Source organism: Rhinoraja longicauda, chromosome 5 (assembly GCF_053455715.1).
Source record: "Rhinoraja longicauda isolate Sanriku21f chromosome 5, sRhiLon1.1, whole genome shotgun sequence".
Taxonomy (NCBI): Eukaryota; Metazoa; Chordata; class Chondrichthyes; order Rajiformes; family Arhynchobatidae; genus Rhinoraja; species Rhinoraja longicauda.
In genome coordinates, this window is record NC_135957.1 from 78,524,386 (window position 1) to 78,537,252 (window position 12,867).

The 12,867-nt window shown below is 46.0% G+C and overlaps 1 protein-coding gene across 1 annotated transcript in view; it reads right to left on the reverse strand.

Annotated features, from left to right (window-relative positions):
• cyb5r4 (cytochrome b5 reductase 4) overlaps positions 1-12,867 on the reverse strand; it is a 62,488-nt gene that overhangs the window by 10,027 nt on the left and 39,594 nt on the right. The window contains exons 14-15 of the mRNA XM_078399845.1: positions 8,030-8,177; positions 5,246-5,332 (exon numbers count right to left, since the gene is read on the reverse strand). Of these exons, the coding sequence (XP_078255971.1) occupies positions 5,246-5,332; positions 8,030-8,177 (235 nt within the window). The remainder of the gene's footprint in view (positions 1-5,245; positions 5,333-8,029; positions 8,178-12,867) is intronic.

Sequence of the window (12,867 nt, forward strand, 5' to 3'; positions counted from 1 at the left end):
TCTATTATTAAGCCAAGTAGTTTGTTAAATTTCTGGAGGGGATTTATGATGATGTCGCCAAGATTCGAGAGACTTGGCTGTCTGGTGAGATTTGGCAGGCTAGGACTCTACTCCTAGGTAATCTTACAGATGTGTATTGTGATATCATGAGAGGTAGAGTCAGAGAGGGGAGATACATTTCCTCCCGGTGGATGCAACAAGGACTACAAACCATCATGGCTGCCAGCAAAAGACTACAAAACCCATAGTCAGCAGGGCTGCCTGCCCTGCTGACACTGATTGCTGCTGACACTGATTGCTGCTGACACTGATTGCTGCTGACACTGATTGCTGCTGACACTGATTGCTGCTGACACTGATTGCTGCTGACACTGATTGCTGCTGACACTGATTGCTGCTGACACTGATTGCTGCTGACACTGATTGCTGCTGACACTGATTGCTGCTGACACTGATTGCTGAGCAGCTGAACCAGATGAGCTGATTGCCTCAGTGAGAGAGCTAAAAGGGAAGGGAAGCAGTGTATTTAAAGAGAGAGAGACAACGACTGGAGCAGAGAGGGAGACAACGACTGGAGCAGAGAGGGAGACAACGACTGGAGCAGAGAGGGAGACAACGACTGGAGCAGAGAGGGAGACAACGACTGGAGCAGAGAGGGAGACAACGACTGGAGCAGAGAGGGAGACAACGACTGGAGCAGAGAGGGAGACAACGACTGGAGCAGACAGGGAGCGAAGCAGTGTTTGAGTTATATTTTGTAAAAAGGCAGCAAGCTACAGTTTTGATTTAACTACCTGTTTTGGTTTTGTGTACCTGTCTGCAAACAATTAAGTTTACCTGTTTTTGGAAAAGACTAAATATATGGAATTTAAGTTTGAAAACAAGAACTTTTCTGTCTTCATTTCCAGCACCCACACCTCCCAACCTTCAAGAGAAAAGCTCCCGACCTCTCAAGACATCACAGTATAAAATCGTGAGGGGACTAGATAGGGCGAATGTCTTATTCCCAGGATAGGGGAAATGAAGAATTAGACGGCATGGGAAAAAAAGACACAAAGTGCAGGGGTAACTCAGCGGGTTGGGTAGCATCTCTGGTGAACATGGATAGGTGACATTTTTGGTTGGGACCCGTCTTCAGACTTCCGAACCCACCTAAAATGTCACCTATCCATGTTCTCCATAGCTGCTGCCTGGCCTGGCATGTATAAAATGAAAAGCCCTCTGATTAAGTAACACGGAACAGACTCACTCCAAAACAATTTCTTCTGCTTCTAAATGGAAAGTGGTGCTGCAGAATAAGGCATGACTGTCAGACAAGAAGGAGTGCGTTAAAAGCCTCCATTGGTTCCTCCATTGTAAGAGTGGGGCTAAATGCAAATTGGAGGAACAGCATCTCATATTTTGCTTGAGCAGTTTGCAGCCCACGGGTATGAATATTGATTTCTCTCACTTCAGGTAGCCCTGGCATTCCCCCCCCCCCCTAAGACGCAGTAGCTTTTCATTTTTACCCAACAAACAGCTTAGAATGGCCTGTTTCCTTCATCATCATTACTTTTTTTGCATATCTTTGGTCTTTATCTCTCCACATAATATATTCCTTTATTTGTTCCTCACCGGGGAGATTTGCAGTGTTACAGCAGCAAAGTGGATAGCAAGAGACATTCATTATAAACAGAAATAAAGACAAGGATAAATTGTCATCATTTACTGTATTCCTTTTCTGTTGACTGGTCTGCTGGGAGTAGTGCTGGTTGTGCAGTCTCACAGCACCATCTATATCTCTCGTTTCCCTTATCCCTAACCAGTCTGAAGGGTCTCGTCCCAAAACGTCACCCATTCCTTCTCTCCAGAGATGCTGCCTGTCCCGCTGAGTTACTCCAGCTTTTTGTGTCTGTCTTAGGTTAAAAGCAAGATTTCCTTCAGTGTAATGCTGCAGGCACCAACGCTGAAACTTTTCTCTTTGTTCATTTAATGCTCTCACTGAAAAAATATATTCAAAAGAAATGCATTGCAGATTTGGTTTTGCACTATGCCATCCGCTATATATATCAATAGAAAATGAGGTTTTAAATACAATATATCGATATATTAGCTTTTATACTGCAGTTTGCCTACCTCCACAACCAGTCCATGGCTGATGCTATCTCCCTGGCCATACACTCAAGCCTGGAACACCTGCATAGGAGAGACTCCTATGTCTGACTCTATTCGTAGACTACAGCTCTATTTTCAATACCATTATCCCATCCAAACTCATCTCCAAACTCGTAGAACTTGGAGTCAGCACTCATCTTTGGATCTTCGACTTCATGACCAACAGACCACAATTAGTGAGCACTGGGGGACAAATCATCCTCTATTATCATCCTCAACACCGGTGCTCCACAAGGATACGTTCTCAGCCCCCTTCTTTATACAGGAGATGAATTAGGCCATTCGGCCCATCAGGTCTACTCCGCCATCCAATCATGGCTGATCTATCTTTCCCACTCAACCCCATTCTCCTGCCTTCTCCCCCTGACACCCGTACCACTCCTTATACACCCAGGACTGTGCAGCCAATTTACAAATTCAATTCAATTGACAAATTCACAGACGACACCACCATTGTGGGCCAGATATCGAGTAATAATGAGACGGAGTACAGGAAGGAGATTGAGAACCTCGTGTCCTGGTGACAAGGAAACATCCTGTCTCGCTCCTCTGTGGTTCCTCCAGCTCTCCGACTCTATGACCATCTTTTAACCCTGTCGGAAGAAGGGTCTGGACCCGAAACGTCACCTATTCCTTTTCTCCAGAGATGCTGTCTGACCCGCTGAGTTACTTCGGCTTTTTGTGTCTACCTTTCTCTCAAAGTCAGCAAGGCAAACGAGGTAATGATCGACTTCAGGAAGCAGAGTGGTACACATACCACATTTTGCATTGACTGTGCCGAAGTAGAGATGGTTCAAAACTTCAAATTCCTGGGAGTAAATATCACCAACAACTTGAAGGTAGACACAAAATGCTGGAGTAACTCAGCGGGTCAGGCAGCATCTCAGGAGAGAAGGAATGGGTGATGTTTCGTGTCGAGACCCTTCAGACTTCCTCCTGCCCTCCAACTTTACGTATGTCTACTCACCAACAACTTGTCCTGGGCCACCCATATCGAAGAAATGACCAAGAAAGCACATCAGTGCCTCTATTTCCTTAGAAAGCTTAGGAAGTTCGGCATGTCCCCAACAACTCTCACAAACTTTTACAGATGCGCTGTAGAAAGCATTTCATTGGGAGGCACCGTTTACTCCATTTATACCTCACGCTGCTTCGGCAAGGCTAGCAGCACAATCAAGGACGAGTCGCACCCTGGCCACTCCCTCTTCTCCCCTCTCCCATCAGGCAACAGGAATAGAAGTGTGAAAATGCACACCTCCAGATTCAGGGACAGTTTCTTCCCAGCTGTTATCAGCAGGCATGTGAGTGGGGTAAAAAAAAAAGAGGAAAAAAGCCGAGTGCTTGCGTAAGATGTACAATGGGGGTCAAAAACTTGGAAAATTCTTGAAAATGTACACACAAAATTACCAGTTTCAAACCTCTTAGTGCATTTCAAAGTAAAAACAGACATTTCAAAATAATGTGAATATGTCACTGTACACTAATAACATTTTGAAGTAAATTCGCACATTAATTGATAATCAGCCCAAAAAGGTGGTAATTGGCTTTTCTGCTGTGTTTTATATTTTAACCCTGTCTTAATTAATTTTGTTATATAATCTTGCACTTAAATTTAATATTTACTCATTACAGTTCCACCACAGATTTTCTGGCACTCTTGGTTCCAGATCTTTGCTGGTTTATCCAGCAGGCCAAGGAAGTCGGCTATGGGGATAGATGTGCTGGCTCCAGCTGGCCTGGAGTTCCAGAGCCCCGGCCGCAGGTTGCAAATTCAACCCACCGATCGGCCGTGGAAGTCCCGAAGAGGTCGAGATTGGCTGAGTTGCCCAGCCTAGGTGCCACATTTCCGGGGAGACTTCCAGGGCGCGTGGGAGGGGGGGGGGGGGGGATTTCTCGTGGAACCCCTTGCGGCCTCTAGCGGAACCCTAGTGTTCAGTACAAGTCTATACATCTTTTTTTTCTTTCTTTTTTTTCGATTCGATTTCTCCGTTTATTTGGCAAAGCGAAAAACGCGGAGTCATGCAAAAAGCGCAGAAAATGGATTTAAAAACGCGGAAATCTGCGGAAAATTCACATGCCTGAGTATGACAATAAAACACTCCTGACGTACCAGTCCAATGGAAGTAATAATGGGTGTAATGCAAGTGTTAAACAGAGCACGTTAGCTAAAATGGAGTTGTCAGCTAAATTAGCAGCTCAGCATTCCAAACCCTTCAAACACAAGTAGATGTTCCCCAAAAAGTCTGGGAATGCCTGGTGATGTCTGGGTTTGCTGACCAAAACACTACAATAGTTGGGTGGACCATACGGCCCCTACCACAAGTAGTGCAGAAACACAGTGGCCAACAGGCTAAGTGAGGCACGGCCTTAATGGACAATCTAATGATTGGCTCATGGCAGGGGGTATGGATGAGAAACGCCATATAGGACCATGTTGGGCGCACTCCCAGAGCAGGAGAGAACCCCGGCCTCGGCCCGTACCGCCATAGGTGCCAGGAGATCGACAACAAGTCACTACCCAGTGGCACACTTTGCCGTGTACTCTGGGTTTTGTAAGTGTGTACGCGGATACACGCGTCTATATGCCTTATTTTACAGTGTAATAAAATGCCTTGTTATACACACTCTGTTGTCTGAATCCGGTGATTTATCAAACACAACAATGGGGCACATGGAAAATAGTGTTTTCATATTATGGAAGTAATAATGGGCCACTCAGAAAATAATAATAGTGATAAACATAGTCAGAATCATTTCTCTTCATAATCTATTTTTCAATAGATCTATTATTTTCTCATAGATTAAATAGATGATTAGATTAATCATTAGATTAGAGAGCATGCACGTAAAATGAGAGGTAGGAGTTTTGTAATGAATTTGAGATGGAAGTTTTTTCACCCAGAGTATGGTTGGAATCTGGCGAATATTGCATGAATAGCAATGGAGCCAGGTACTCTCATATGATTCAAGCACTTGAATTACCAAAAGCTGGTAAATGGAACTAGTATAGAATAAGTATAGGTATGGCATGGACACGGTGGGCTGAAGGGTTCATTTCTGTGTTCGTTCTGATTTAGTATGAACATGTTACCTTTTGTCTGTTGAGCTCAACTTGTCCAATTGATCCCTCCATAAAATATCCCTTTCTTCCTTGTTAAAGAACATCAGTCGGATTTTCCTGAAACAAAACAATTGAATTGTTTTCCATTTGTTATCTTATACGAATTTCTTAATCTCAGAAGTTTGAATAAGCGTCCACACCCAAAACGTCGCCTGTCAATTCCCTCCCTGGATAAGTTCATAACTCTACCACTGCGCCACCATGCTGCCCTTTAAGGTGAAAATGTGGTTCGGATCCTGACCCGAAACGCACCTATGCACCTTCTCCAGTGATGTGGCCTGACTCTCCGAGTTACTCCAACACTTTGTCTGTTTTTGTAAACCAGCATCTGCATTTTCTTGTGTCTGCTATTTACAACCAATCCCATTTCATATATTTTGATCCATGGATTTTGATCTTATAGAAACATATAAAATTATAAAAGGACTGGACAAGCTTGATGCAGGAAAAATGTTACCAATGTCGGGGGAGTCCAGAACCAGGGGCCACAGTCTAAGAATAAAGGGGAGGCCATTTAAAACTGAGATGAGAAAAAACGTTTTCACCCAGAGAGTTGTGAATTTGTGGAATTCTGCCACAGAAGGCAGTGGAGGCCAATACACTGGATGAATTTAAAAGAGAGTTAGATAGAACTCTTGGAGCTAGCGGAAACTATGGGGTATGGGGAGAAGGCAGGTACGGGTTACTGATTGTGGATGATCAGCCATGATCACAATGAATGGCGGTGCTGGCTCGAAGGGCTAAATGGCCTCCTCCTGCACCTATTGTCTCTGTTTCTATGATACTGTAATGGAATTCAAGGGATAAGGAATCAAAAGTTATAAGAGCAAAATTAGGCTATTCGGCCCATCAAGTCTACTCCACCATGCAATCATGGCTGATCCATCTCTCCCCCCTACCCCATTCTCCTGCCTTCTCCCCATAACCTCTGACACCCGTACTAATCAAGAATATACCTTGAGACATGTTCTGCTCAAGATAGCAGCATTTGCAATCTCTTGCATCTTGAGGAAGGCACTTGATTCAAATATTTTTTTTAAATAATGATAATCCACCACAGGTGGAGTTTCTGCTCAATGAATTGGGGGATGGTAAACAATGCTGCGGTAAACAACGCTGAGAAAAAAAAATCAGATGCAATAAAACCTTGGCAAGCCGCTCACACCCCTCACACCCCTCCCCCCCCCCCCCCACTACTGTGTGTACATGTATTCTCAATGCACAAAAAACTGCATTATCTAGACAATGGGCTAAGAGTCCAATTAAAATGGACGGGATTTCGTTGTTGAATGGAATGGCATCGTTGACCTCGGAAAGTGGATTCTACTCAATGTTAACACAATGGCCAAAAATGACTGCTAATTACAGGTACCGGCAGATGCATGGTTGAAGGTTAGCGCGTTGTCGCACTGTTTGAGATACAGAGACACACAAACAGCTTTATAGTTTACTTCCACCTCCAGCCTTCTACTGATGACCTGTGCTAGACCACTTCGACATGGCTATCGCACCGATAGCATTTCCATGACAACCTCCATGGTAGCAAGACGCGAAGATATTACTACAACAAAATAATGGCAATCCCGAATAAAATAAACGGGCGCAGGACAGGCAAGGTGGTAAAAAAAAAAAAAGCATTTTAATTAGCACATATTTAAAGAAAAACTAAAAGCTGATGGGAAAAAAAGGGAAAATTTAATGACAGGATCTGAAGAAGATCCTAAAGGTCACCTATCCTTATTCCCCAGAGATGTGACCTGAAGTGCTGTATTACTCCAGCACCGTGTCTAAAATTGAAGACAGATTGTCTTTTTAATGTCTCAATCTTGTTTAATTTGCCAAATTAGATTACGGCTCTTTTTAATAAGAAACCTAAACCAAAATATCTGGAAAAGAGGAAGACAGCATGTTAAATGTAAGTGATGACATTACTGCAGAGGTGAACAGTTGTAAATATTATTGTATATCCCACAATTTATTAAAAATACATTTAGTTTTCCTGCCTTAGATATGTTAAGACATATCTCAATGGTTCAATATCTCATATACAGTATTTTAACCTTTCAAAGGTAGACACAAATTGCTGGAGTAACTCAGCGGGACAGGCAGCATCTCAGGAGAGAAGGAATGGCTGACGTTTCGGGTCGAGACCCTTCTTCAGACTGATGTCAGGGGAGGGGGCGGGACAAAGATAGGATGTAGTCGGAAACAGGAAGACGAGTAGGGGAACTGGGAAGGGCGATGGTATAGAGAGGGGAAGCTGGGATTTCCTGAAGTGGGAGAAGTCAATGTTCATACCACTGGGGTGTAAACTGCCCAAGTGAAATATGAGGTGCTGTTCCTCCAATTTGCGCTGGGCCTCACTCTGACAATGGAGGAGGCCCAGGGCAGAAAGGTCAGATTGGGAATGGGAGGGGGAGTTGAAGTGCTGAGCCACCGGGAGATCAGGTTGGGTGAGACGGACTGAGCGGAGGTGTTCAGCAAAACGATCGCCGAGCCTGCGCTTGGTCTCGCCGATGTAGAGAATTTTTCAAGATTTCCATAAAAAGCATAAAAATTACAAAAAAAGATTTGCACATTGAGCAGATCATATTTCCTTTTGAGCATTTGAAGGCAACCTCCTACTAAAAAGATCAAACCAGGGTTTGGTTGATCATGCATATGAGACAATTACTGAGAAATGAATCACAATGCAATTAAGCAGAAATGTGCAATGTCTGAAAAAATGATTACAACTTGAAAAACCAAACTTACCTGAAATTCGAAATCCTCAAAGCAAAGATTATGAGTTTAACCATGGGAGTGAAGCCTGTACCAGCGGCCATTAGGATAAGCTCAGTTATTCCTTCCAGTTGAGTGCATAAGAAGTTGCCTTCTGAGCTGCTCAGGGATACAGAATCACCTTTAGATGAGACAAAACAAATTAATAGCTCGTGCGAAAAGCATCAGGGAACATTATTGTGTAGGAAGGAACTGCAGATGCTGGTTTAAACCGAAGAAAGACACAAAATGCTGGGGTAACTCTGCAGAGAAGGAACATTTCAGGCCGAGGCACTTCTCCTGCTTTCAAACTAACAAATTCCTTTCCTTAACAATAGACGACAAAATATGCTGTGGCATGGTGGCGCGGCGGTAGAGTTGCTGCCTTACAGCGCCAGACACCCGAGTTCGATCCTGACTACGGGTGCTGTCTGTACGGAGTTTGCATGTTGTCCTTGTGACCGAGTGGGTTTCCTCCCACACTCCAAAGACGTGAAGATTTGTAGGTTAATTGGCTTCTGTAATTTGTCCTCGGTGTGCCGAATGGCCCAATTCCATGCTGTAACTCTAAACCAAATATGAAGAACATTCTTGATGCTGGAATGTTATAAATGGGAAACAAGAGAATGGTGGAAATGTTCAGCATGTTAGGCATTATCCGTGGAGGGGGAAGACTAATGTTTCAGGTCAATTAACTTCAATTAGACCTGGAGAGTTTAGATATATCCCTCTCTTTTAGCATTTTGCAGAGCCCCCCCCCCCCCCCCCCAACTACCTTCACCATCCCCAACCTTCTTACGGCAATTTCCTTTGCAACTGCAGGCAATAGAACTCTTGTCCTTTCTGAAGAAGAGTCCCGACCCGACCCGACCCGAAACGTCACCCATCCTTTTTCTCCAGAGATGCTGCCTGAACCGTTGATGTTACTCCAGCACTTTGTGTCTATCTGGTCCTTTCACCTCTTCCTTTTCAGGTGATCTAGTGACTCACCTCTGGTGTACCTACATCCAATGTTCACAATGTGAACTCCTCTACACTGGAGAGACCACACATTCCGGTAAACCTCCTGTGCACACTCTCCATATCCTTCCTGCAATGCCCGACGGGAACGACACATAATGCTCAAAGGTGACCAAACCAAACTTTCATAAAGCTGCAGCATGACTTCCTGACTTTAGGAATAGGGATACTTTATTGTCACGTGACTAGGCACAATAGACAATAGGTGCAGGAGGAGGCCATTCGGCCCTTCGAGCCAGCACCGTGATCAATGTGATCATGGCTGATCATTCTCGATCAGTACCCCGTTCCTGCCTTCTCCCCATACCCCCTGACTCCGCTATCCTTAAGAGCTCTATCTAGCTCTCTCTTAAATGCATTCAGAGAATTGGCCTCCACTGCCTTCTGAGGCAAAGAATTCCACAGATTCACAACTCTCTGACTGAAAAAGTTTTTCCTCATCTCAGTTCTAAATGGCCTACCCCTTATTCACAGTGAGAATCTTTGCGTGCATACACAATGTATACAAATAGCAGCCACCTACGGCGCTGACAAAATTACAAAGCACGCCGGCTCCCCTTAACCCCCCCCCCCCCAAACAGTTCCCCCGCGCTGGGTCCACATTGTCCTTTGTTCCCCCTCCATTGTCCATTGATCTTCCCCCTCCCCCCACCCCCACGGAGGTCCCCCCACGCCAGGTCCCCATTGTCCTTTGTTCCCCCTCCATTGTCCATTGTTCTTCCCCCTCCCCCCTCACGGCGGTTCCCCCACGCTGGGTCCCCATTGTCCTTTGTTCTCCCCCTCCATTGTCCATTGATCTCCCCCCCCCCTCACGGCGGTCCCCCCACGCCAGGTCCCCATTGTCCTTTGTCCCCCCTCCATTGTCCTTTGTCCCCCCTCCATTGTCCATTGTTCTTCCCCCTCCCCCCTCACGGCGGTCCCCCCACGCTGGGTCCCCATTGTCCTTTGTTCCCCCCCTCCATTGTCCATTGATCTCTCCCCCCCCCCCTCACGGCGGTCCCCCCACGCCAGGTCCCCATTGTCCTTCCCCCCCCCCTCCATTGTTCTTCCCCCCCCCCCCCACGGCAGTCCCCCCACGCCGGGTCCCCATTGTCCTTCCCCTCCCCCCCTCGCGGTGGTCCCCCACGCTCTCATCGACCATGGGTCGACCCCGCGAGGCATCACCGCCGCCATGAGGCTTCACCACCGCTGAGACACCATCATTGCGAGGCCTCACCGCTGTCGACGCCACACTTCACGCCTCCGCGGTGCCGACCTGGGCCCCAGCCTCAATGACCCGACTGATGAAGCCAAGCATGCCGTAAGCTCTCTAGTCTAGTATTGAACTCTATGGCTTCAGGTTACATGATTTCCGCCCTGCATCTCCTCCATCGCCAGAGTGAGGCCACACGCAAACTGGACGAACAACAACTCATGTGCCGCTCGGGTAGCTTACAACCCAACAGTATGAACACTGAATTACATAATCCTCCCCCTTTGCCTTCTACCCCCTTTGCCTTCTACCCCCTTACAACTCTACCCCCTTTTCCCCTCCCCCCTTGCCCCACCTGACTCGCACCTATTTCTCCCCTCCCTCTCCCCTTTCCTCCTACATTCTTTCCTCGTGCTTCACATCCCGTCTTTTCTTCTCTGGCATTTGTCCACCATCTGCCTACCAAACAATCCCCCCCCCCGCCCCCAACACCCCTCGCCTATAACAAACTATTATCTGCCAGGTTTTGTTCTGCCCTCCTCTCTTCCAGTTTTCTCCTTGCTGCCCCCTACCCCCCACACACAATCAGATGAAGAAGGGTCCCGACCCAAAACGTCACCAGGTGGGTTACCGCGCCCACAGGAGAGACTTGGACCCAACGGGTCTAGTCTCTTATTAAATCAAGTTGACAGCTTGCTGGTTTGATTTGATCTTCCATTCACTATTTTGCGCATTCGTTTCCCAAATGGGCTTGTCCCATTTGCCTGCATTTGTCTATTAAGACCTTCCCATCCATATATCTGTCAAAATGTTTTAAAAAAAATCATAATTGCTTCTTTTCCTTCCTCAGGTGGACTACCCTTGTCCCCCAGGTCCCTCTTACCTCTCCATTTCCATTGCCAACCAATTTAACCCCTCTTCACATTCCCATAATGACATTTTTGTCCTAGATTGCCAGAGTGAGACCACACGCAAACTGGAGGAATAGCACCTCATATTCTGCTTGGGTAGCTTACAACCCAATGGTATGAACGCTGAATTTAGGTAACTACAAAACCCTCTCCCTTCTTCCTCCAACCACCCCCCTCCCTATCAGCACCTGTGTGTGCCCCACCTAGACTCACACCTATTTCACCACTGCCCCCCCTCCCCGTTTCTCCTACATTCCTTCCTCAAGCTTCTCAATTCTTGTCTCACACCTGTTTTTTCATATCTGGCCTTAATCCAAACATCTACCTACCAACCCCCCCCCCCCCCACCCAAATCAGTCTTTAGAAGGGCCCAGACCCAAATCAACACCATTCTACATTTTCCAGAGTCGCTGCCTGATCCGCCGAGTTACTCCAACACTTTGTTTCTTTCTTTGTAAACCAGCACCTGCAGTTCCTTCTATCTGGTGATAACAATTCGCAGGCTATTTGACAGTTTGAACACAACAAACCCACTGCTTTTCTGAAAAGCTATAAATCTTTATTTCTAAAATTCAACCCCCTTTGGCCAAGTTCCAATGTGCTCCACATTCTGGTTTCCTGCTGTCCCCATCCTCACCCGAAACCAAGACTCTTGAATACTATGGCACCCTCAGACTGTGCCAGGGCACATCGCTACAGGTGAGGAGGTTCCTCAATACAGAATATTGAGGGAGGTGGGTGTATGGAATGAACTGCCAGATGAGGTAGTTAAGGCAGAAACTATACCAACATTTAAAAGACATTTGGACAGGTACATGTATAGGAAAGGTTTATGGGCAGGTGGGACAAGTGTAGATGGGCACCTTGGTTAGAATGAGCCTATTCCCATCCTATATTCAAGTTTTCCCATTCAGTTTTCCCTGTTTCTCTATAAATTTGCACATGAAAATATTTCATGCATTTAACTCTCGGACTTCTATTCTGAAGTAGCCAACGCCCAATTTTCAGTCAATAGATGGCAAACTTTGAAGGTAAATATTGCACTTTAAAGTCAAGTCAAGTCAAGTCAAGTCAATTTTATTTGTATAGCACATTTAAAAACAACCCACGTTGACCAAAGTGCTGTACATCAGTTCAGGTACTAAGAAACAAACATACAATGGCACACAAACATAACAGCACATACATAAACAGTTCACAGGGCCTCCTCAGAGGGCCTCAAATGCTAGGGAGTAGAAATAGGTTTTGAGCCTGGACTTAAAGGAGTCGATGGAGGGGGCAGTTCTGATGGGGAGAGGGATGCTGTTCCACAGTCTAGGAGCTGCAACCGCAAAAGCGCGGTCACCCCTGAGCTTAAGCCTAGACCGCGGGATGTGGCATGACCACTCCAATTCAAATAACTCTCTCAACTAGATGTGGTGTTATTTTTAGAGATACAGCACGGAAACAGGCTCCTTCGCCCCACCGAGTCTGTGCTGCCTAGCAATCCCCACACTAACATTATCCCCACACACTAACATTATCCCCACACACTAACATTATCCCCACACACTAACATGATCCCCACACACTAACATTATCCCCACACACTAACATTATCCCCACACACTAACATTATCCCCACACACTAACATGATCCCCACACACTAACATTATCCCCACACACTAACATGATCCCCACACGAATCCCCACACACTAACATTATCCC